The sequence below is a fragment of the Cygnus olor genome, chromosome 2 (assembly GCF_009769625.2).
Source record: "Cygnus olor isolate bCygOlo1 chromosome 2, bCygOlo1.pri.v2, whole genome shotgun sequence".
Taxonomy (NCBI): Eukaryota; Metazoa; Chordata; class Aves; order Anseriformes; family Anatidae; genus Cygnus; species Cygnus olor.
In genome coordinates, this window is record NC_049170.1 from 156,004,876 (window position 1) to 156,031,488 (window position 26,613).

At 42.5% G+C, this 26,613-nt stretch overlaps 1 protein-coding gene across 1 annotated transcript in view; it reads right to left on the bottom strand.

Moving 5' to 3' along the window:
* Window positions 1-3,437: 3,437 nt before the first annotated feature.
* KCNK9 (potassium two pore domain channel subfamily K member 9) overlaps window positions 3,438-26,613 on the bottom strand; it is an 84,692-nt gene continuing 61,516 nt past the window's right edge. Inside the window, exon 2 of the mRNA XM_040547343.1 lies at window positions 3,438-5,168. Coding sequence (XP_040403277.1) covers window positions 4,327-5,168 — 842 coding nt within the window. The 3' untranslated portion in view covers window positions 3,438-4,326. The remainder of the gene's footprint in view (window positions 5,169-26,613) is intronic.

Here is a 26,613-nt window from a genome sequence, read left to right on the forward strand (position 1 = left end):
ACCACCTACATTACAGTAGACATTACAGTAGATTAACATAGTCACTTCCCTCTTTATTTTTTATTTTTTTAAATGTTGCTAATGTTGTCCTAATAAGCTATTACAGAGGAGTCCAAACTGAGGTCTATTGCTGAGGATCACTGTCCATCTTCTCCATTCATTAACAACCAGGAATTTATTTGGAATCCTTCATCCAGACATCATCATGTAACCTCCAGACACCCCTTCCAAAAATGTCCCCTTCATTCTTGTAAAGCACAAATATGTACAAAGTTCTGGCAAAGCAGCCCCAGTTAGATCAGTGGTGATTTTCCTTATGCAGTAATGAAGAGCAAGAAGAGTTGTGCCTGTGTGGCTCTATTGTTTCCTCTTTCGTTTCCATATCACAGCATGCTCAGTCAAAGCTATTTTGGTGCTTCACTGATCAAACTGATTTTTTCCTTTGATGATAATATGAAATATGATAGGATAATGGGGTTGTTATATAATCAAAGTCGACAGCAGGGAGCTAAATTTGTGTTGTTTTGATGAACAGCACATTAGTGTGACATAAATAGATTAATCTGATTTATTATTATTATTTCGAATGCTTAATAATAGGGGAAATGAGACTCTGGGGAATGAGAGTGCATCACAAAGTGATAGCAAAAGTCTCTGTGCTATGGAAACATAGGTTAGGTATTTTGGATATTAGAATGTATTGTCATAAGTGGCACCACTACTACCTGCTTCAATCTCAAAATTTCAAGAAAATAGGTGTATTTCGAAAGAGTCAGTAGAAAGCAAGAAAAGCTGTTCTTAAAGAACTAATATCTTAAGTAGAATAAAATAGTAATGTACCAAAGAAAATATGCCATGAAATGTGGCATTGTAAGAAGAAAGTTGGTAGGGCAATAAGTAGCCAGACATGGAGCAGACAAAAATCAGCTCAACTTTCACTGACTGATTTTACATGTTTTAGTGAAAAGCTGGGGTTAACCTTGGAGAAAAGCTACTCTTTCAAGATACTGCATGTTCCAGTTACAAACAGCTCAAGTCAATATTCGTGCATCAGTCAAGAACCACAAAAACAACAAGAGAGAAGCATTTTCAGCATATTTTGCTTGGTTTACTGATATGTGCGCACAAGAGTTCTTGTATTTGTGGCTGCTCACAAACAAAAGTCCTGCAGGAGCTCATACAAGTGTATGGAGATCTGCAAAGGAAATGTCTTGCCAATTTAAAATCTTATGTGCACCAAAAATATAGATGGGACAGAACTGTGAGTTCTACAGGCAGAAGGTAAAAATAAATTAAATTAAAAATATTTCTAAATCCTAAGGAAGGCAGATATATTTTCCAAAATGCTTTCCAACATACAAACTCCCTACATCCTTTAGACTCAGAAGTATCACTACAAACATTTACTCTGGCTCCATCATATCAACACACGTAGATTTCTTCAACCAAATCCATAAACTTTGACTAAGCTAAACTAGAGTTTTTAGAAAGCCATTGAGTTTTAATGCAAAGATTAAGTGGCAGACAACCTGTGACCCCCTAGGTAAGTTGCTCCCCCAGTTAAAATACCCCCTGTGCTAAAATTTACCCTTTGTTTAACTTCATTTATGGTTCCAGAGGGGAAATTAAGTAACAAATCAACTAGAACATGTAACAGCTTTTAATTTCTGGAGTCCATCAAGATTTATAGAACATTCAAAATTATTTTATATGCAGCAGAAATAGAATTTTCCTCTTTTCTTAAAGAAAAAAAAAAAAGCTAACCAATGCTTTTTAAAATGCAACTTTGTTTTTCACAAAACTGTTCAAAGTTTTGACTCAACGTCCTGTTACAAAAGTACATTTTTAATAGGCAGATAGAATTTCACCCTCCTGAAATCTGCAAAATCCCAGACTTTTCCTGCTTTACCCCAGTGTCAAATATACTCAGCACTTGTACATGATACAGACATGTACTATTTTTTCTTATCTCCTTAGCAGGAAAAAAACCCTACAGTTATTTGCAGTCCTGGAATGCCATCAGCAATGGCACTATGAAAGTGAATTTTGACACCATGATGAACCCTATGGACCACCCTCCAGAAATCAGTTTCTAGGTAGCTTTCACAGGGGTTGTTTAATACATCCCAAAACTGCTTTTCTAGGTATGCTTGCTTCAACACTTTTGCCATCAGCATTTGCCTTAGGATATGGTAACAGCAGCACATCATTAATGCACCCAGCTTGCTCTCCAACTATGCTGAAGGATGTTATACCCACATATTAGGTTGGAAAAGTCCATCTCATCTATCCTCATTAAGAATTATAAGTTAATTTTTCACTCATTTTAATGGACTTTTGCATGCCACAGCAATTTAAAATCCAAAAAGAAGTTGCATAGGGAAGTCAAAGTTATGGATCCTTGCTTTTCATTTACTCGTTGAAATACAAATATCAAAATTAGGGAGAACATGAAGATATTTGATATAGTTAATAATTTAAAGTCAGGGAGAACAGAGAAGGAAGGACATTCCTTCTTTCTCCCTATTAATGCTCTTAATAGATGCATCTTTGATAGCATATCAACATCCATCAGCACACAGAGCTTAGAGCTGGGGTTTGTGTGAAAACAGACCATCTACTTAAAAATATATATAAAAAAAAGGACAATTATTGCTTTTACAATGAAAGCACAAAATGGTAGAATCAGCAGGAAGTGACTAGTGCCAAAAAAAGATAGGTTTTGTATGGTGAATTAACATGGAAGGCAATTTAAAAGATAGTATTAAATCAGAGACAATGGTGCAGGTTTATAAAACTCCCAATCCTACCCCCGTCAAATCAAAGATAAATCTCCCAAAGCACTAAATCTCATGTAATCATTGCAAATTCCTGTTGTCTTAAAAGGGAGCTGGATTAGGCCTCTAATTTGGTTCTGTAAAGTCTGTTTGGTCCGGATGAACAACCGAGCAAAGGACAATTTCCAAGGAACAACTCTACAACTTGGTCTCAACATTGTCTACTACAGCTTGCCAATGCAATCACTCCCAATGTTACCCTCTAAACACTGGAGTAAAACTGCTTTTGACCACTACTGCGAAATGCATTTTGCCTTTCTGCCTAGCAAAAAAGCAATATCACATCTAATCTCACAAGTTCCCAGTGAGCCAAACACAAGATACTGTCCCTTGAATTCTTCCTGAGACCAACAAAGGCTTTCCATTATTTACAAATCAAAAGGATTTAGAGACAATCATCTTTATTTTTTTTTATTTAAAACAAGGAATGCCCTGTCACTATTATATAAGAAAAAATATACATCCACCTATTTATACCCATCCTAATCCAAGCATTCAAAAAAAATATAATTCCTATTCATGCAGATAATTGCTGCACAATAAAATAATAATAAAATAATAATAATATTTTTATAAATAAAAACAAAATACACTCTCTAGTTCCAACAATTCTCCCAATTGCTCTTAAAAAAAATTCCACTTGCAAATTGTTGGAACAATTTCAAATGATGAAAGTAAATATAGTTAAATCAACAGGATTACTTGCTTTTGATTATTAATTCCATTGCTAGTTTTTCTTGTGTTTTTATAATGCATACCAGTTTTACAAAGTGCATGCTTTATTTTATTTTTTTTTTAAATTTTGAACTGGCAAGCTAAAATGATCCATCGTTTCCTGCCTTTTTGTAATGTTAATACAATCTAAAATCTAGCATTAAAAAAAGTTACCATGATACACCTGGTATATTGACTGCTTACGGCGCATGCTTGTCTTGGCAAAAAAGGAAACAAATTGGCTCCCCTCCCCACCTCCCCGTTCTTTTTGGAAGCAATCTAAAAAGTTAAAAGCAGGCTGGAACACAATTGCCTCAAGGGGAAAAAAATAATACCTGATGCTTTAATTTTGTCACATGGCACTAGTTGTGGAATTGCACGCGCACACACCCACCCACACGCACCCAACACGCACGCGAGCACGCACGCTGCAACCTGCTCGTGAGGAAAATAGTTTATTAGGTCAGGAGTGCCAGTGGCACATGAAGGCTCCCAGCTGTGTGTGCAACTTTGGATTTGGTACCAACTTCACGTCACCTTGAATCCTCTGACATCCACCGAGGGGGTAATGTAAGGCATACTTTGCTGGAACAGTAATAATCCATGCTTCATGCTCAAGAGCTGAGTCTCAGAGGAGGACTGGCTTTCTCTACTCCCTTCGGCCTCGCTCTGTCTCACTCAAGGAAAACAACAAAACAAACAAAAAAAACACAACAAAACAAAACAACAGAGAAGAACTGGGGAAAACAAGGAAAGCAAAAGAAGACAAATCACTTTAAATGGACTTTCGCCTTCTCATCAGCCTGTGGTTATCTGTAAAGCTGTGCAACCCAGGTGAGATGGAGCTGACAGGAGATGGGAAAAGGCTGTTTTTTAATGTGCTTGGCGAGATCTCCTCTATCTTGTAAGAGATGGAGTGAAAGTACTGGGGGTTCAGCTTCGAGCTGAACGAATTTTGGTGGGACACCACCCGGCTGGTGTACTCGTGGGACCTGTAACACATGCAGGAGCAAACTGACTGAAGGTCTGTTACTTCGGCCTTGTACCGTGGCCGACCATGCTGGGAGTCCTCTTGGATGTGGATAATCATGCTGTTGCGGTTCCCTGCCAGGGATGCCCGTTCCTCGGCATCCCGCCTCTCGTCCTCGCTGTTCATGGTTAAGAACCTGAGAACAACCAGATTTAGAAATGCCCCAATGACTGTCAACCCCACTAGAATGTACATAAAGCTAAAAGCCACGTAGAGAGGCTTCTTTTGAAGGGCCCCTTTGGTCTGCAGGGCCACATAGTCTCCAAAACCTATCGTAGTCAATGTTATAAAGCAGTAATAGTAAGCATGGAAAAAGCTCCATTCCTCATACTGGGAAAAGGCTGCTGCTCCAATGCAGAGTGTCCCCATGCAGGAGAAGAAACCCACAGTGACCATGTTTTCCATGGAGACCTCAGTGCTCCTCATCCCACAGCACTTTTTGATGCGTTTCAAGAGGTACTTGACGAAGGTGTTCATGCGCTCGCCCAAGCTCTGGAACATGACGAGTGTCAGTGGGATCCCCAGGACAGCGTAGAACATGCAAAAGGCCTTCCCTGCATCCGTTCCTGGGGCAGCATGTCCATAACCTGGCAGGGGGAACGAAAAGACAGGAGAGTCAGCAAGGCAGGTGGTTACCACAGCTCCCTTTCCACACAGGCCACGTGAATCGCGGTGACTCCCGAGTTGCGGCCAGACCCAAGGCTCCAATAGCTACGAGGACATCGCAGTCACAGGATTTTCCAATCTCCTTGCTCACATCCTGTATTCGAAGCAAATATGACAGAACAACTGAGTTGTACACACAGGACTGAGAAAAACAAAAGAATGAGCAATCCATATTACTTCAAATAGCTGCAAACTCCTAAACATTGCTTTCATTTGCTGAAGAAATTTCATGTCCATCCTGCATCATTTGAGGTAGTGGAAACTTTGGAAATAGGTGGCCTCCTCCACAACATTTTTGAGAGGAGTTGGTGTAGCCCTGTCCCAAAACCAGAGTACACCGATGGCATCTAAATTCTGTGTCTGCTGGCAACAAGGAGTTAACAACATCCACAGAAACATTGATGAATGGAAGTCTTTTTAAAATTGTCTTTTTACAAAACAAACCTTTCCCATAGGCACCCTTCTGAAGGCCACTCACTGCTGGAACACCATGGGATTTTAGGGGTTTAATACCTGCTGTAACTTTAATTACTGAAGTGTAAAGAACTTACCAGCTTCTCTTACAGTTTTACAGCTTTTTCAGCCAGTCTGGGAAAGACACTTTTGCCACAATGCTAAACTAATCCAGGACAAAGGATGTAGCATGTTTCATAGCATAGCTTACAGAAAGTAAAATCACAGCTAAACCTTCATTCTAAATCAAACAAGTGTAGGGGTTTCTATTTCAAAATGTTAATTTCAATTTTTCCCATCACACTGCTTTAGAAATCTACATTTCTTACAGCTAAGATTGCAAGCGACAGTACCAAAGTCTCCAAAATAGGATGTCTGCAAGTCACCCGGCCATGATATGCATTCACCGTGTGGGTAGCACTATCTAGGCTCCCCTTAAAGTCAATGAATAGAAATCTTCACTTCCCAAGTGCAGTACACCTCATCTACACCTAGATATCTAAAACAGGTCACTAAGTTATTCTCAGGAGCCACATATTTCTCTGCAGTGATTATAACAGAAATCTCAGGACTGACCTCAGTTCAAGATTCATATGCATAAATCTAGGTATCTACGCGTGTGCTAGGTGTCCAAGCTCCCTTTATAGTCAACAAAGATTTAATGAAAACAGGCAGTAGCGAGTTATTTAACTGCCGTTCCAGCATCTGTCTACCTTATGTTGAGCTGAAATGACAGTACTGACTGCTCCATTGACTATTCACTAGGTCCCCGTTAGACTGACTAGATATCTGCTGACTACAGAAGAATTTAGACATCTACTGCACAGGTAGGCAACTACATGGAAACAGCCAAATGTGGGCACCTTAGTCACAAGTAGAGCTTCACCTTCAGTGACCAGCATCAATTCAAGGTCCCTGCATTGTAGACACTGAAGGCTTAAATCCAGGTAGAGGCATCTAACTTCATTTGAGACCCCTGAGTTCACAGGATATTTATATCGGGCCAATGAAGGAAACGCAGGACATACAGCAGTCCCACGCCACTATAGATCAGAAGCTGGAGGCCAGACTTCACGCGAGATACTGCTGAGCCAGACCAGGTGAGCTTGACCACTCTGTGCAGACCATTCCCCTCGTGCTGCCCCAGCTCTGCACATCACTGCTAGGCTCAGGTTATGGACCTGCTGATCTGAAGCTGCCAAATCCTTTTTTTGAACCCCCTTGACACTACCTACCTCCCCGACCTCCTGCGGCAACAGATTCCAGAAGTGCACTCTCTTCTGTGTAAGAAAGTATTTTTAATTTTAAGCAGATCTCTTTGTTTCAGCTAGTGCTCCGTTGCCCCAGGGCCTGATGACTTCAGCTAACCCCAGCTGTATCCCTGACCTCAGTTTTCGCCTGTCTGAAGATGAGGTGCAGAGACCAGAACTCCACAAAACCCTCAGGACATGGGCACACCACAAAGTCCGCAGTTTTGCTAGAACACCAGACAACCTTCAAAAGGAAAAGCAACAACAAGACAAAGAAAGTAAGATGAATGAACCAGCAAGAATGCCCTCCAAAAAACTGTACTTACTTCCTTAGCTCAGATGCTAGTTGTTGGCAAACGGATAGGATGTAAGCACTGGTTTGAAAAGGAAATACATAAACCAAAAAAGAAAGTTATTTTCAGGTTATAAAATAAATACATTCACCTGTTCTATTGAGGAAGGTACCCTGTTTATTACAAAAAAAAAAAAAAAAAAAAAAAAAGCAGTTTCCAAATAACCTGCAAGGGGAAGTGTCTTCCATAGACTGATGCTGGATTTGTTCCACCTGACTGTCCCTCAATAAAGGCTATAATTGCCTCTCATTACTAAGATCAGCTTTTGAACTACAGGGGTGTTAATTAAACCAGGGACATCTTCCCATTTTATAGCTTTAGTTACAGCTGATAAAGAGAAGGAAAGTTTCAGAAAATGTGATTTTCCAGATGGTTACAGAGATGGCAGTTGGTGGAAACAGCTTTCACTTTGGGTTCTAAAGAAAAGGGCTGGGGTTAAAAAAGACTTCTTTTGATATCATTATATCCCTCTCACTAAAGATATCCACAGAGACAGTTTAGGGAGATTATAAAACATTAATATTATATGCTTAGACACTATCTCACAATTGAATTTCTAAGATTCGTCACAGACTTTGTAATTAACTCAAACTCAGTTCTCATGAGATAGGACTATACTCATATCCCTGTTTTACAGATAGCAAAGCACAGACACAGGCAGGCTATAATTTTTCTCTAATTCACATAAGTAGACAAAAAATCCAGAAATTCAGATTTCTATTCTGCCCTGTGTCATACTCAGTTACCACAGCATCAGGTACATGCCTTTTACCATATTTTGACCATGAAGCTGGGGAATAGAAAGAACTTTATTCATAAAGCTGGAATAAGACCTTGCAAATAGATTCCTGTATAGGGAACCAGAGAAATACATCTCTCCAGTGCAATGCAGCTTTATGGAGTAGTCACCTTAGTCATTGCCTTCAGCAATCTAAAATGAAGGGTTTCAAAATACACAAAAGACAGAGTAAATTCTCCTTTAATTTAGCCATACAAAATCTGTCCAGTAATACACAGAACAATATATGAAAAGCAAGCTCCACCAGTGCATGCTCTCTGAAATTCAGTAAATCTCAAATTTAAAACAAAACACTGTCTTCTTAACATCAGAAAGGACCTCTGGGAAAAATGAGAAGGTCAATAATTACCAGAGGAAGAGGGGCACAGAGAACCATTAAGCCTGGAAAATAGCCCTCCACAGTGCATAAGGTCAGCCTCCAAGTAGTTGGGTTTTACTTGCGTCAAGGAAAGGCAGAAACAAAAGTAACTGCTTTGGTAGCAGACTTCAGCCTCCAAAATTCAGCCTAACTTCCTCCACATGAATGTCACTGCCCTTTGCCAGAGTATAAAAAGAAGGCTCCATATGAACCGTAACAAATGCAAGACTTAAAGAGAAGTACAGAGGTTAAACATGACATTGGTATTTCTCACTCTTTGGTGACTAAGAAGAAAGACCAAAGAGAAGTCCTTTAAAAGTAGGTAAAGCAAATGCATCCCATAGCAAGCCAAGAGGTTGAGATAACAGGAAGAAATATATATGTAGAGCTTTAAATTGAGTCACCCCTAGGTAAACACTACCTATACTACTCTAGTACACTATCCAGTTTGCTCAGGTCCCACGATACACTATTATGACCACAGCAGGCAGATTTGTCCAATATTCAATGAGATATTTGAATGGTCAATGACAGTCTAAATAACTTTCACCTTGATTGGAAATGATGTAATGAGTAGTCTCTTTCTCTTTTAATATCTCTCTCAGTTCCTTTGACTTTCAAGACAGAACTCATCTGGTTTGGCATGAAAGATAGTTTGGCATGAAGAAATGTCATGCCTCAGAGTGTTATTCCAATTCTGGAGTACAGAGCACCAGTCCACCAGTTATAGGAGAGCTGTGCTACAGACATCTAACAGAATTGCAGGAAGTTGTAGGCAAGAGAGTCGAAGGGTCAGAGCATGGAGGCTCTGCCTTCTTTTCCAGACCTTGAATGTTGCGAGTATATGTGACATTTCTCCCCAGTATTCAAGTACCCAGCTTCATCTTCAGGTGCTCAGGGACTTCCTAAGCCAGATACGGTTTCACTGGTTTTAGTAGTGCATAATGGATTTCTCTCCCATGAGCTTGGGCGTTCCCCCTTGAACCCGTATAAACTTTCAGCACCTGCAGCACCCTGTAGCAAGAAGTCCATAGATTAACCGTATCTTCTTTAAAAAATCACCATCACTTCTTTATTTTGAACTTCTCTCCCACTACTATCACCTGAATCCCCATCTCCTCTATGGAAGAGACCAGGAACAGTCATTCCCCACTAGCCTTTGTGCCACTCATGATTTTATGGACATTCTCAACACAAATGCCATGCCTTGCTAGCTTGCGCTCAGGCACTAAGCAAATATCTCTGGCACTGTACAGCCTCATGTGGGCTGACCAGCTTGCTAAGATCTACATCAGTGATCTTTGCACCACGCTCAGCTGCAGGGTATAGACAGGCCCCTAAAGTCTGTCTTGTCCTCCAACACAAATTCTCTTAAATAATACTTTTCTTCTAGAGCAAAAAGGGTCTGCATAAACAACACCATGCTATTGCAGTGATTCAGACTAACCAGAATAAGGGAATATATAACAAAGTTAAAGCATTACTGGGAAAAATCCTGAATATTTTCAGTGTGTTGCATTTACACAGTATCCATGTCTAAGACTGCAAAGCGATTCCTATGCTGGAAAATTAGCTGGGAAAAGGGATGGATTCCAGCACCAACCCATGATTATCCACGCTGTTAAACCAGCACAGTTCCCATCATGGCTTTAGCCTGGACCAACCATCACCGTCCAGGCAATGCCCATACCTGGTCTACCCATGGAGGTTAACTCTAAGCAGGGACCACTGCAGCCAAGTACCACTCCGAGGCTGTAGGGGTGTTCAGCTCTTCCTGGCATTCTCCATGCCATCAGGTCTATATGTCTTAAATCTTGAAGCAACACTGTGTTCTTTGTGAGGGACATTTTATTTCTTTTAGGAGTAGATTTCTCCGTTCGTTCATCTACACATCATTCATCCCCATGACAGACATTTGGGCCTGGTTATCTTTGTCAACAGCCTCCAGAAAGAAATGAACTACTCCATCGCCATGACTCAATCCTTTCTTACTCATGCTGGCAGCAACTCTGGACGTGAGATAACAAAAAGACGATAATGGCACCTGTTCCTCAGATGGGCAAGCACAATTCAGATGAAAACATCTTCCTGATGTCACACGTTCACTTCATAAGTTCATCTACGTCAGGGAAACTACCACAGAAAAGAGTCTGGCTCTTTGCTGGATTTGGTGCTTGTGCTTTCAGTGGGGAGAAGAAGCAAGACTGTCTTCATGCTATGGTAGGGATTGGGGAGATAATTCATCTAACTGGTACCTACCGGTAACTCATTTTCTAGGACAAAAACATTCTCCTGCAAGGAAATTGAGAGCAAATCACTGATGCTGGTGTACCTGGATGAAAGTAGCTGTGTTACAAACACCATCCTCCTGGCACATAATCACCGCTGTCTGCTCCCTCTTCTTTCTCCCACATGTCTGGGCTCTCCCTGAATCCTGCTGCATTTCTCCCTGAACATCTCCAGGATCCCCTTTCTCTTTCTCTCCCTTTTCAGTCAATGTCACTGCAGCACATCACCTCCATAATCTCTTTTAGTTTTGCACGGCATTCCCCTTCCATCCTGCCTAAAAGACAGTCTCTGAAGTTAGGTCAAAGCGTAATGCGTGGCTCCCTACAGGTACACAGGCCAGTATAGGATGATATCATCCTGTGCTGCAAAGATATGGACATCTTGTGGGAGGAGATAGGACATGCTAACCCCAGGTCCAACCTAAAATTTGAAATCCCTCCACAAGGCTGGCACAGCCTTTCACCTCAGCTCACCTCTGTTGTGTTATGACTGCTTCCACGTCCCGACTGCAGAGCTAAGGCCATGCCACCTTGGAAGTTACACATACTATTTTACAGTGCATTGAGACCTGCAGAAGATCTATTCTGGGTATCCAAGGACTCAGTAGGTTTCTCTTGTTTTATTCTCCCCACCACAAGCACAGATGTCTTTTCTTGTCAATCTTGGAAGCAAACTTTCAAAATGTTCAGGGAAGACAGCTTCAAAAGCAGGTCTGAGTGGATAGGCAGGCACACAACACGCACACGCAGTATCCAGCAAGGGAATGAGGAGGAGGAGAAATGTTTTTGCTGTGTGATCTGGTGCCTGGCAGGTCAGGGGGCAGCTGAAGCCGTTCTTTTTGTGAGTGGGAGGCCAGCCCTGACCCATGTACATCATGAGTCAGGACAGACGACTGCCTCAACACGCCTGAACTCTTGCAGATGTGATGGAGCAATAACTGAGGCCATCAGCTGGGACAGCTTTCTGCGTAGTCCTTCTGTGGGTGTAGCTTAGGAGGCAATGTGTTTCTCAGACTACCTTAAATTATAGTGGTCCAAAAGCTGCAATTTAGTTGTGTGAAACACAGCCATGCACTGCCATGCTCACTTTGGGTTCAGGGTAGGACTTGGGACTTCAGGGTTGGCGGGGTTGAGCTGGGGATCACATGCTTTGCAGTCAGGCATGCCTTGTAAGAAGGTACGCCTGTTGAAAGGCGTTCTCTTGGATTCTTAGGCAAATAATGTGTCCCAGTCTCAGTAAAGCTCTCAGTAAGGTCACATCCATGGGATATGTTGGAGAACCGCGTGTCAGAGGTTCTCAGACTCCTTAGACTGGGGCTTCTTCCTCCTTTCTTGCCTGGACTCAACCACCAACATGTATATGGGATGACCTCTCCTCTGCCCTGCTGGATGCCTACCTGGGGCAATGGGGGGAAAAATCTAAACACATTATTGGGGCAAAGTAGTTGGAAGTGCTGGTAATTCAGTTGTGTGCCCATCTGAGGTGGGTGACCAGGCCATTCCCACTGTCCCCACAGCTGGAGATTTCTGAGGGCTTCTTCGCTTACCCTGGGAAAGCTTTTGTACTCCTCCCGAACCTCATACCCCAAAAGAAGACAGCTCCACCCTCTTCAGAGCTTCTGCCTGCTGGGGAAGCACAGATTTGGTCACAACATTTGGCCCTCTCAGATACCCACTGTGAGAACAGACAAGCCGACAAGTTTAAACCAAGCCATAGGAAACTTTTATTTTTCTAAATAGTTCTGGTTTAATTCTCATTGCTTGATAATGATGGAGCTACCTATATCTACTTCTCTGCCCATCTGTCTTTCTTTCCCAATAGCTTTGAAGCTGCTCATCAATTTCCACCACTTACAAGAAGCTGTAATATGAACTTGATAGTAATCTGTTCTGTTGGGCATGCCATCTGGCCAATCTGTGTATACACACAAAAGGCCGAAAAACCCAACACACACATATGCAAACTCAGCTGCAATGTGATGAGCTCCTTGTCTGGCCAGTTACAGGAAAGAAGAAGGAGCCAGGGATCCTGTAAAGTGTTGTGAAAAGTAGGGGCATTGGAGAGATCTGGAGAAATTGGATGTCTCCACCATCTTATAAGATACCTTGTGATGTGATCAATACCTATCTGCCTGCAAGGATAAGGATATAGATAAGGGTTCAAAAAAATCAGGGAATTATATTAGAGTTCACAAGAAACCAGGCTTCACTAGTTCTGGTGCTCAGGAAAAGATAAAACTTGAAAAATGTTGTTTAAAAAAAAGACAAAGTATTTGAGAGTTCTGCATTTGTTTGGGTTTGATGTTCTTCTTTTTCTTTTGCATGTAAAACTTTTCCTTTTGTATGTGTGTATAAAATTTATACTTTAAAGGGTTTCACTAAAAAAAAAAGTTCAGTAAATGAAAGAAAGTGGATATTTTCAGCCAGCTACACGAAGCCAACAACAATCTTCCTGCTCATCTGTACGCTGTAGACACAGAAGACCTCATCATCTGAAACCTCCTCTTGTTGAACTTGGACAATGTCTACTTTTACTGCTTAGAGAAGAGCAGAGTAGACTGGCACAGATTTGGCAGTGATTTGTGCCGTGCTTCTGGTGCACCGTTTCCCATTTCCTTCCAAAACCAACAGCAACTCTGTTCTGGATTTCCATCTGGTCAACAGTGGACAGTTCTTCGGACTGCAGCTGAACCTGGCCGGTTTTCTGAGGAAATCAATAGCAGTACATATCGGCAGCCAGGCAGACCAGGAGGAGAGCATTCGTGCATCACAGGGACTCAGAAAGACCGATCAGCCAGTACACTGGATTCTCCTAACAGCAAGAAAAACAAACCTCCAAAGCCAAGGACAGGAAGGTTGACAGTGACTCTTTGGGTTCATATGTCTTGGGAGCTTTGTGGTAAGTACCAACTGATCAGGCTCTCTAGAGTTTGCACACCACCAGCTCAGCATAAAACTTTTGTATCTGGACCAGAGTGTGTTTTATATCCATTTGGTGCTGAGATACGTGACTGCACAAAGCCCCGTAGCATTTCTGAGTCAACATTTTCCCACTCAACTCATGCTCTCTAGTTCTGACTTCCCCTGCATGCCTTTTCTCCACATCCTTCTCTCCATTTTGTTCTCTGAAACAGTCTGAGCATTGACCTGAGGCTCACATCACATCTAGTCCCAAGACAAATCATGCCCAGAACAAGATCTCAATCTGAACAGAATCGTAGCAACGACTAGGAAGAGACTTATCAGGTCATGTTATCCATTCCCGAGGGCCAGCATATGATTGTTCCCTACAATATGTTCTCCGGGGCTTTGTCCAGTTTTGTTTAAATGATTGAAATAACAGGGTTTCTGCTCTCTCCCTTAGGAAATTATTCCCCTGTCTAACAGATCCAGCTATTAAGGTTTTTTTTTTGATATACAGCCTGTATTTTTCTATGCCATCTTTTATCACAGCATTCTTTTATCGCCCTCATTCCAACACACCCCATTTCTTCCCGTTGTTATTCACTCCTTTACGCTTCTTGGAGACAGTCACAGCTTCATCCCTTAGCCAATATTAGCTATAAACAGAGCTGTTTGGGGCAAGAAAGACAACAGATGTTTTACAACATATACCTGGGTTCACATTTTGAACACCTCTTTAGAAGCAGCTCCTTATGTGGTCATTTTACACTTCTTTGAGACCCTTCCTGTTCTCCAGAAACTTTCAAGATCTCAATGCCAGAGTTGTGTGCAGTCCTGATAGACACAGGACCACAGTAGCACATTTATCAGTTCCCTGGATTGCCAAATGTCCTCTTTGGGCTTGTAAGACTGGCCACTTTCACTGTAACATAATGAGCACCCAACACTGCAAACGTTTCCTGCTGTTGTCATTTCTTTAATCCCAAACCTTCCTTCTATTGCACATATGTGAGTGCAATACATACCATTTTTCCTCAGTCTCCTGTATAAACGACCTTATCGAGCAATTTTAATTGTTTTCTGTAATGGTGATTTTGGTTGTTCCCAGTTTGTTGGCAATGGTCTGTGAACTCTCCATGAGGGGAGATGGACAAAGGACTCACCACCTGCAGGTTTGGCAGGATGATCCAAACAGCACTCGGGGTTCGGGAAAAAATACATCAGGAAGAAGCACAGGGGGTTATGTCTTAAGAACAGGCCAAAAATGAACAGGTTTCTTCTTCATTTTGTTCTGATGACAGAAAAAGGAGCACGAGAAATTTCTGATTTCTTTTTGTTTAGAGGATTAGTACTTTTCAAACTAAAAACATACCAAGTCTGAGCCTTCATGGGGTTAAAAGAGAAGTCTCCTTTCAGACCTGCTGAATGCCTGAGACCTCTCTCCATCTGATATCGCCAGGGCTTCAGAAGCTGGATCTCAGCAAAAATATGCTGCTAAATAAATGCTTCCCAAAGCCAGAAAGCAGCAGAGCAGCTCGAAACATCAGACACAAATCATCCCTGCCATAGTAATCACCTCCCCGGTACCTGTGATGTCGTCATCCACTGCAGCCCACGGAGCTCTGTTTGCAGATCAGCGTGACATCAGTAGCTGTCAGAGCTGGTCTGGTAAAACACAGCGCATCCTGCGAGAGACACGGGGTGGCTCTTAGAGAAGCTGTTTGGCTGTGATTTCACTGCAGCAATCGCATTTTGTCTCTACGACTCTCTTCTCCTCTGTGCAATGAAGAGATGTACAAGAGCACAGGCAGCCTGCCATGAGTTTGCCTGCCTGTTTTTTTTTTTTTTGTCTGTTTTTTGTTTTGTTGTTGTTTTTGTTTTTATTTTGTGCCATGGCTGCTGCAGGTTGTTCCCACGTGGGAGAATAATGGGATATTTTTCAAACTTTTAGAAAATATTAATAAGCACACGGTACTTTGAGCAGACTGTCCTTTCTGCTATGAAAGAAAGCAGGGGTTCGCCCATGCAAAAGGCCAGCTAAAGGAAGGGTTAGGGATTCCCACCGTGCTCAGCTTTGGTCCCCCCCTTGAAAAACATGACAACAAATCTGTTAGAAGACACTACTTCTGCTAACACGGATAATGTGATGTAAGCTCTGATCTGGACAAAGTTATACAGATACAAAAGCATTTCTTACAGGGTAGTTTCTATCTTGGCATAACAGTTGAGCTTGGTGGAACCGCCAATTCTTCCCTCTTTGCTTTTCATTTTCTGTCCCTTTGTTCTTGGCCATGGTAAGGAACCAGCCGGATGGACACAAGCTTCCCTGCTTCTAGACCTTTGGAATGACAGACTTCTTTACATCACTTACAGCATTTATTGTACCCTTCTCTGAAAAAAAATAGCTCTCAAACACGTATTCTGACTCTGGCTGGCCGCACTTTTGGCCAAGGCTATTTTCCCTGCAGACACTCTAATTTTCCAGCAGCTTCAGTAGCTGAAAGTTGACTTCAGTGATCTGACAGCCAAAGCAAGTGAAGTCCATCATAATTTCACCCATTACATCACATACAAAATAAGCAGTGATTCAACTGGATTTATAAACAGATTTCATCAAAGGGATACATACATTTTTTTAAATGAAAAAAAAAAAAGAACAAAAAACCACACATTTTGTTCAAATGCTTTGGATTGAGCTTATTGTAACCTATGTAAGGTTATTTGATTTTTTTTTCTTATTCCCAAAACAGACTTCTGTTTGAGAATACAAGTAAAAAGGGATGTCTCAATTTTCTTCTACAAATTTTAAGTGCGTTCTTTTGACCAACTTTGAAAAGCTGCAATAACTCAACCAAAACACTTCTGTGAAGGAAAAAGTAATTCTTATTGACAAAGTATTTTTGGAATATGATACCAAAAAAGTTAATGGTAATATACCTCCCAACTCTACCATCCTATTCAGTTTTCCATTGACCCAGTATTAACTTTGAGGTACATTTATCCTTGCACTTTGAAGACAGAAGGGCTGAGCTAAAATGTGAAGGTCTAATTTTTGCAGCATTGTTTGGGTTTGTCTACATGAAGATCTTCTAGATTGCAGTATCAGGGTAATTACTCTGCTGCAGCTATACTGGTCTAACCTAACTTTCTAGGTTGGCACTTTTATATGAAGTCACCTCATCTTTTTTTTTCTTTTATTCTTTCTTTTTTTTTCTTTTTTCTTTTTTTTTCCTAATAGCAACATTTATCTCAACTAAGCAAGCACATGCCAGGAGTGTAGACTGCTGGACCAAGATGAAAACAGAGCCATTTCTCATGGGATTCTGTCCCAGCCAGCAGAAACTAAGAGCAATCAGGTGTTTTAGAAACTTGAGACCAAGAGATACCAAACCCAGAACTTGATTTCACATACAATGAAAATCTCCTTCCTAAACAGATGGAGCTCCACCTCAGTTAGGAGTGTTGACTCCACTAATCAAGCTGTAAGGCTGTCCCTAAACTCATTGCTCTTACAGATAAAAGTCTCCCTATTTCCAATCCAAATTTGTTCGTGGTTTGTTCTTGTAAAAATAAAGCCATTAACTTGAACAGCTCTCCTCCTAGCTTGTCTTCCCTACTCCCATAGCAGACATATCCCAACAGACTTTTTTCCCCCTAGAATGAGTAAACCAGCCTCTGCTAGTCTGTTGCATTAGACAGTTTCCCCTTCATAGCATTCTGAGTCTATTCAGCTTTAATTCAATTTTCCTGTACACCAAGAACCTGAATTTAGACACAGAAACACAGAAATTCTGTGCTTCATTTGTGCAGACTTTGGTTAGTATTTCATATAATTTTAGATAGATCTTGGAGATAGCACTGATGTGAACTATGAAATTTGAAAATTGAAAAGTGATGAATCCTGAGCCTATCTGTCTTTGCATCTCAATACTAAAAAATCCATGAGATCTTATTTTGTCTCACAAAATAATATGAATAATATGATGAAAATAGACTGATCTTTCTTGGTGACCATGAAGTCACAGCACTGTAACTCGAGTACACGTGAGTTTTTTGTTTAACTAAAAACAAGCATTTGAACTAAGCTCCTTGTTAGCATTAAACAGAAGGATGCTAAGAAGAAACTTCCCATATACTGCAAGCAAGTCTCCAACAAACGACCCATGAAAAGCAGGATGGGGTTCATGTGGACTACGGAGTCCTGAAGCTGACAGGCTATTAGTAATTAGTTATTCTAAAAGTGGCTCAGTTTAACCTCCTCAACACATTTCCAGTTCCCAGCAAACCTTTTTGCTGAGCTCAGTCTGAGATCTTTCACCGCCCCTTTCATTTCTTTATTGTTTACAGACATCTACCTTTTACATGTCAGCCCTGATAAGCACACTGAGCAGCAAGATTACAGGAGGCAGTAGACTGAGACACCATTTAATGCACCCGACTAAGCATGATCGGAGCAATCCATCACCTCAGTTTTCTACTCGCAGCCAACAGGAATAGTCAAACTGAGTGGCAAAAAATGCAAAGCCACTTCCATAAACTTCTTCAAATCTGTACCCCTCACCACTTCTCTTTTGCTGGGTTGAAAACAGTTTCCTACTATATTATTCTAGTATCATAACTATTTTTTATTTTACTTCATCCCTGAATTCCTGCATGCAATGTAGCTCAAGAAATTAGATTGACAACGTCCTTCATGTGATATTTCTGAGCAGTCACAGCCACCATTTGAATAGCTTTTATACCTGGGAACCTCCATTGTGGTCCAAGAACCCGGAGTGGCAGGGGCTATAAATGACACGGAATAATTCACAATTCTCCTCCGACACTGGGAACTACTCTCTGCACTTCCAGTATGGGGATACCAGAGAGGGAGAGGGCCTGGTCATGAAGAATACAGATCAGACCAAGAGTTTGACACCCCCCACAAAAAAGCCTTGTAATTAAACTGTTTATTAATTTAATTTAACTGTTATTAAACTGCTCAGCAAGAGAAAAAAAGAAAAAAAAAACATTAGGGAGATATTTTAAAACTGTTTTGGACAAAACTCTGGGTAGCATCCTGCAGTACCACTCCTGTGGGCATTTAAGTTTGGTTTCAGCTTCAGACCCAAGTTTTGGAGCTTGCAGAATTTACGGAGCAGCCCTACTGAGGGTTCACTAGAGTTCCTGTCTCTAAGACATAATGACTCCTCATTGCACCAGCCATCCCATGCATGCCTTGCATTTTCAGTGCAGTACCAACTCCCATTCCTGTTTGTGAGTGGAGTTACAGACACATGCTCAAGTTTGGGCCCTCAGTAAGGATCTGAGCACGATTTTGTGGAAGTCAAGTTTCCCCAGCTGCACATTTCCTGTAATCGATATACATAATCAATATCTATTTTTTATTTGCTTGCTTGGTTGCTTTTAAGTCTTGGAAGTAGCAACTGCACTTCCAGACTCGGGACCTCATTTGTTGCTGGGTCTCATTTGCTTTGCAAAACCGCAAGCAGTGTGATGGAGCTGTTGTCACCAGCCTCCAGTGCTCGCGCTGAGGCTGAAGCCGTTTCTGGGTCCTGATGATCTCCTGACTCCTGGCTGTGTTGCAGCAGCAGAATTATAAACCTGGTGGTGTTTTATTTATCTTTGCAGAGGACCAGCTCTCAGCTTGAAAGAACCTGTCTCTGGGAGAAGACTCTGGGAGTATCGGCACATCTGATAGATAATGAAGTTGCTTTTCTTGCTACGCAGATAGGTGGTACATGGCCTAATGACAGAGAAGCTGAAAATACCCTTCAAAAGAAAAAAAAAAATCTTTGGCTGCACTGCATCTCAGATACTTCTGTATTCACTGTCCTGTTTTTCCCATCAGATTCTTTCGACTTCTTTTCCACACCCTCTCCCTTCTTGTTGGCTGTATCCATCCTTCTTCTCAGTTAAGCCATTCTCTTGCCTTTCCTCTACTTGTTTTCACTTGTTGTTGTCCCCTTCTTTTTCTTTCTCCTGTTTCCCTCCTCTCTCTTGCCCACACTCCTCTCTTTCATTCCCATCTGCCCCTTCCTCATTCTCGTTTCTTGACTACTTCAAGCACCTGCCTGCTTAGGCAATGCTCAATAGTTAAGAGAACTTCATAGCCTATAACCGCCCTGCACAATAGTTGTTCTACGACCATAATTGCCAACTATAAGCCATCAGCCTTATCTTTGCAGACAGGATTAATTCTGGCATGATGTATTATAAAATTAGCCATCCTTGGCAAAGCTACTGCCCTTTAGTTCTCACAAGAACACAATTAAATGGCATTTGCACAGTCAAGCTAGAGCAAAGCTAAGAGGAGACAGACATCATGAAGTTATTAGATTAGGAAGTTAAAACAACCACATCTCAGTTAGCTCAAGCGTTCGAACACATTATATAACATTTCAGAGGTAATACAGGCAAAATGAAGCTGCTTTTGGGCACTTTCCTCCCTCCCTAGCAAGCCGTGGAGAAACTCATGTAATAACAGCGAATGAAACTCAGAGGAAAATCGCTACCAGATACCCAGACTTTGGGTTTGCTTAGAAGACAACTTCTACTGCGCCAGCAGAAAGGTTAACTCCATGGGGACTCCAGAGCATGCACACAGCTTGCGGTCTTTGCTAATTAAACACATTCGCACACATCATAACAAGAGCTGCTCCCTCACCCCAGGGCTGGAACCCCAGCTCATGTAAGTCAGCAGAATGCCCCAGAGGAGCTACTTTGATTTACGTTGGCTAAAAATCCAGTCCCTGATCCTCTGTGCATGCAAGAGTGTGCTAGCATAACTGGTGAATATCTGGGCTTAAAGAAGCCTCGCTCACACAGATTTTCACTGTTTGAATAGGCACTTGTATATTCATCAATAGCAACTCAAGCTTCACCTTTTCTCCAAATCAGCTTTTTATCCATGGATAGTGCTCTGGAGCTGGTGTCCACAAGCTCCAGCCTGCTGGGGTGATCTGCCCCGCCACCCATTATTTGATTTATAGGAAAGAAAATAAAGCAAATTTGCCAAGCATGCCCTACTTTGTCATCACAGAGGTCCCCCAGATCACTGAGTTTGACATGATTTTAGATGAAGTTTATGGAACAGAACAGTTCAACCCACCAGTTTTCACACAACCTGCAGCATGGTTTGCTCCTCTAAGTTGGAAAAATTAAACATTTGTCCAGCCCTCCCCAGATAAGCACCAATACTCCACTAGGAAACCAGGAATCTTACTGCAGTTGTCCTTCAGACAAAAGGAGTTATGAGATGGGCAAAGATGATTTTTTTTTAGGGTAAAATATGTAGTCCCTTGGAGTTTGTCAAGGCCAAGTGTCCCAGGCATTCAAATCATTACAGAGTGATAACGCTCTCCGCAAACCGGATTCAACCTCTGATGACCCTCACAAGTTTTACGCATGAATCCTGTTCATCACAGCTCTCCAACCACCCACAGCCAAAGGAGCAAAGCCCAGGAGCAGACCAGCTTAATTTACTGCTGTTTAAAAACAGACGCTGGCCCTCCATTTATCTCCATCAAGAGAAAAAATACCCAAGCTCCTCAAATGAAAAGCCCTGCAGGATTTTGCCTGCTTGAATATGGAATGGAGATCTGACAATAAAAAAGACATTTCATTTGTCTTATTAGTGGCTGACTACCATGGAAGGTGTTCAATCAATTAGACTGATCTCGGACTCCTGAATTATTGATAGAGAGAGCTGGATTACACTCCCAAATGCTTTTAGCTTAATTGCACAACCCATCATTGCTTCATTTTCCTTTTCTTATGTACATAATTTTTTGTTGTTGTTTCAGATTTTACCTATAGCAGCTTGCCAGCGGCAGACCCTGTTATTTGGCTGCTGTTGCAAGTGCTGCTGGTGCTGGTGCAGGGAGCGAGTGCCAAAGCCGTACCCAGGCAGTGCTTGTAGGGTGCAGGCAAACAACATCAGGGTGGTGCTGGCATCCCCCAGGGACCAAATGGGACTGGGGAGAAGAACAACATCTTCCTGCTATGAAGATGAAGTGTGAGGGGTTCAGAGGTGCCCCACTTCCACCCTCCCTTCCTATTCTCTACTTTTTATTGTTCTCAGTCCCTTTCCAGGTCCTTCCCTTCATATTCATGCTCCCCTTTGCTTCGTGTCCCTTTTCTTCCCTCCCCTGACACCCAGAAATGCAATGCAGCACAGATCTGGAGCTCATCTTGGCCAGCGTACCACCTCCAGCAGCAGCTGAGCAGTGCCCAAGTGCCCCTTCTCACCCCACCTCTGGCCATAGCGGCTCCTCCCAAACACTTTTAGTTTCCCTCTCCCCACACAACACTTCCCAGCCTCTTCTCATTTCCCACTCATCAGCATTTCTCCCCTCGGACACCCTCTCCTCCATTTCCCAGACTGGACGCATCCCTCCCTCCTCCACTTGCAGCAGTGGGCAGTTTGGTGTAAAAATCAGCAGGATTAAGGAACACGAGCAAAACAGTCAAAGAGGGCTGACAGAGATAACGAGTGTCATCGTGTACAGGGGTAATCCAGTGTGCACGCAAGCCCCGAACTGCACTGACCTCGATTGTTTAACTCTCACTGACGTACCGGGACATTAGCAAAGACAGATTCACTGTATTTGAGTGCGCTCCATATTTTGTGGACTAAGAACATCTTAAATGCCTTTAAAGTGTGGTTCCCTGTGACTCTCTTGCAGGCTAACCTAAAGCAGAGAGACAAGCACAAGTGGATTTTTAAGGACATGGGAGCTGTTTCTCAGTGAGAGAGGAGAGAGAAAGAGTGGGAAAAAGAGCAAAATGAGATGGGGAAGGGTATGAAAGAAAGTTGAAATGGGGAGGGGAAAAAAAAGAGAGAGCAAAATGAGATGGGAAAGGGTCTGAAAAACAGTTGAAATAAGCAGAGAGAAGAGGTGTAAAGGAAAACGGAGGATACAAAAAAGCAGAAAGAGAGAAGAAGAGAAAGTGAGAAGGAAAGAAAAAGATGAGGAAAAACTTGCTTGTGGAAAATGACAGACAGACAATGTTTGGGAGGACTGGAACTGCTGGTGCCAGCTTTGAAACAGGTTATTTCTGTGATAACAGGAGCATGATACAATCAGCGTTCTGGCTAGAGCACAGTACCGGGGGATATGATCAGAGAGAAATAAAAGCTGTAACAGCAAAACTGCAGTGCAGGTGAATTACACGATAGCTTGTAAGGATTTTAAAAAAATAAACAATGGTTATTGCAGGATCCATCTGAATATTTTCTTATTTTCTGGGAAGTTGTTACAGAACTCTGCTGTTGGATTCAGACAAGAGCAGAGATCCTTGGGAAATTATTAGACAGATAAATAATACTGGGAAATGTGTCATTTTGCAATTTTCTAGATGGCAGTGGAGGATTACTGTTACCAGCAATACTTGTGCTCTGCCCTTCCTGGATATAATAGGAAATAGCCTTTTTTCCCCCTTTAAATAACATCAGAGCCAGCAAGAGGCAATTCTATTTTAGACTTGGTTGCGATGAACAGTGAGGACACTATGGAAAAGTGTTTGATCAAGTGTTGACTAGTAGTGTTTAAATTACAAAGAAGTATAAGCAACAGCAGGTAGCCAAGTTGTTAATTTCCAAAAGGCAATGGTGAAAAATTAAAGGGATTAGGGAGTGAGTCACTTGGTATGAAGAGCACAGGGATTATAAAAAAGAAGCTTGAAATTTCTCCATGACAAGTGCACAAATACCAGGATTAGATTACAATAATGCTTATTGCTATCAATCTCACCACGTATTGCAAGATTACGCTAATACTCGTTGCAAGGGAAGGGTTGACAGGAGCATTTAAGAGGAATGGGAAAAGGACAAACCAACAAATCCATGTCTGCTAAATTGCCACGTGGAGGGATGAGAACTGCCTAATTAACATTAAAGCAAACAGGAAAGGGGTTGGGGAATGTATAAGGAAAAAAGGCAGCTAGGGTAAAAGGGAGGAACATTGCTTTGGTTTTCAGCAAAAAGGAGGTTACTTGATACTCAGGCAATAGAGATCAGGAATGGGGATAGAGAACAGGTAACAACAACTCCCCACATCCTCAAATGTAGGAACTGAATATCCCTGTATAAGAATTCTTGTAACTAAATAGAGAAAGATTTAAGAAAGAGAGAAGGAAAGAAAGAGAAGGAAAGAAAGAGAAGGAAAGAAAATAATTAATTAATTGCAGGTCTGTTTCTTATTGCACTCCAGCTGGATAATATGCCCCACATAGGGAATCCCTAGTGGAAATGAGCAAACTAAAGGATTAAACAGAAGTGCCAACACATTGTGTGGAGAGGCAGGTAACTCGCCCAGAAAGAGTTAATGGCCATCTTTTGTCACGGTGGTTAAAGAAATGTCTGTGTGGCAGCTTATGAGCAAGACAAGTCTTTAGTATGACAATGGGTAAGCGAACAAACGTCAGAGGCAGGAGCAGATGATGCAGGGGCAGCGATCCACAGATCTCAGCAGGCTGCAGGAACGGGGCTGGCCGGGCGACTGGCAAACTCCAAAACCAAAGCTTTGGGGGATAGATGCTCCTCGAGGTGGCCCTCCTCTTTGTGAGTATTTTCATTGCTGGGACAGAAGCGGGATGCTAAATATGAGAAATGTCAGCTAGCAAGTCACAAACACATCTGCAGCCATACCACCAAAATCTACAGTGGGAGCACTGGGAAGGTTTGCACCAAGTGCCCCAGACAACACAAGAGGCAAGCGTCTTTCCTCTTGAAGCACTTCCTGCTGCCAGACACAGCCCGAAGACTGCGAAAGAGCTGAAATGCAAGGAAAATGAGATGCTAGAAGGGTTTGCAACTCCCCAAACACAGGGCGCAGACCTGCCCCACTCACCCATACCACTCCTGCCCCTTTCCTGCTCTCACGCTGCCTGAGCGAGGAGGCATAGCAGCGTGTCCCTCTCCTGTCCTGCTGTCACAAAGTGGATCCAGAGCTGCCTTTCAACAGGCCAGGGCCAGCAGAGACAAACTGTATGGAAATAAGATGTTTTGCTTACACCAAGGCACCCCAGAGAATGATTTCATTCACAATAAATCTCCTTTCGTAACAGCAGCTGTAGCGAGGGGCTAGGCTATTCGGCTATTCTCCCTCGCGTTTAATTCCACTGATTGAAGTTATTCCCAATTTACGATGTTTAACTGCAGAACTGGGTCCAAATTTCCTGTTGCTGCTCCACTGCATCCTCCCGTTTAAATTTTTCACTGCCTGTGTTTGTCACGGCGCTAAGAAACATCCTGAGAGATCCAGTCTTGCACTGAACTTTCCTTGGCCATCATTCTGGGGCGGCTGCTGAGACCCTCTCCCACTCTCCAGGACGAGGCGCTACTGCACAGCCCCGGTGAGTTGGAGCTGCCAAAGCCATCAGGATGGTCCTAGCCCAAGGCCACTCATGGATAAAGCCACGGGTCCACCCTGTGGCAGAACCACAAGATCTGGGCTGGCCTCAGTCCTTCGTGGCCTCCTTCCAGCCCAGGGGCTGGCGGGACGTTGGTGCATGCCCAGGTCTCATATCCCTGTGTGCTCCCAAGTCCATGCCTGGGATTTATTAGCTAGAGAGCAGAGGTGCTAATTGCCAAGTCCAGCTCCAAGGCTGAGAGCCCAGAACTGCATTTGAGGTGTTCAGACATTAATTCATTGGGGGCACATCTGTGAGATTCAAAGCATTTGAAATTATTTTGGGATAGTATATTAAAAGAGTGAATACAAGCAAGTTTGGGTAACTTTTTTTTTTTTTTTTAAATTGACCTTTAAAGAAAATGGACTGCTTTCCCCATAGTATCATTCAGAAGTATGGTTCCTTCTTTGCAGGTTTGGGGTTGAAGCATTTTGTATAACATGCAAACCCATGCACAAACATCTCTGAAAAAAGGTGACACCTTTAACATACAAACTGAGACTCTGATTTTGTCCCATGTCTCCAGGAGAGGCCAGTGACAGCTCCTCCTGCAACTAACAAAACCAGTTACGATGCAGCTTGGTGTCACCACATGGCAGTACAGCTCCTGACACTGCCAGACCTCCTTATGGATGCAGTATTAGCACCCCAAAACCTCCGTATTTGCTCACTTAGCCTCAACATCCACAAAGACACAGCCTCACAGAGAGGCGAACTCATCAGCATTGTGCTCAAAATGTCAGTGCAGCCATGCAGGAGCAGTTTTCTTCCACAGAGCTACTGCCAAGCATTTTCTGACACATTTCTTCATATTACTTAAGCTATTATGACCATGACCCAAGGCATTTCCTGGGGACCAAAGAACAGCTGAAAGTACCAGGCACACAGATCATTAACCCCAGACTGTTGTTACCTGCCAGCTTGAGCATCACAGACTACAAGTCCCCCTGCATCCCCCGTCAGGGTCTCCTGCTGCTACCACAGCATAGATAAAAACTACAAAAGCTGCTTTTGCACAGGCAAACCAGAGAAAATGAGAAAGGAAAAGAAATAAAAGGAGCTTCTTTTGGTCATTGTAAGGGAAAAGAGGAATGCCGGATGGACTGGGACAGAGGAAAAGGCTGCAAGGAGGCATCAGGAATCTGGGGAAGGTCCAGGTTTCCCTTCAAAAGCTCTCATCTCCCTTCTCACACGCTTGTGCATCGCACTTCTGGGATGCTGGGGAAAGCAGGTTTGGGCCATGAGAGTACAGAGAGAAGCCAGGGGATGGGGAGCCTCCTGGGACTGCTCTGTGCTGTGCTCCTACAGCTCAACAGTCCCCGTGCTGCAGTGCCTGAACGAGAGAGCCGAGTCTGCCCAAGTCCCAAGGGCTGAGATGAGATCTGTACTGCCAGCCCTGGATTTTACACTCACCCCGAAACCAGGAGAGTGGAAATATTAGGCAGGCAAATCTATTACCTGCACTGCTCAATGAAGCTTTTTTGATATCCCCTGTCCCCCAAAGAGAGATGCTTAGTATACACTGGGGTGTTGAGATACCTTCATT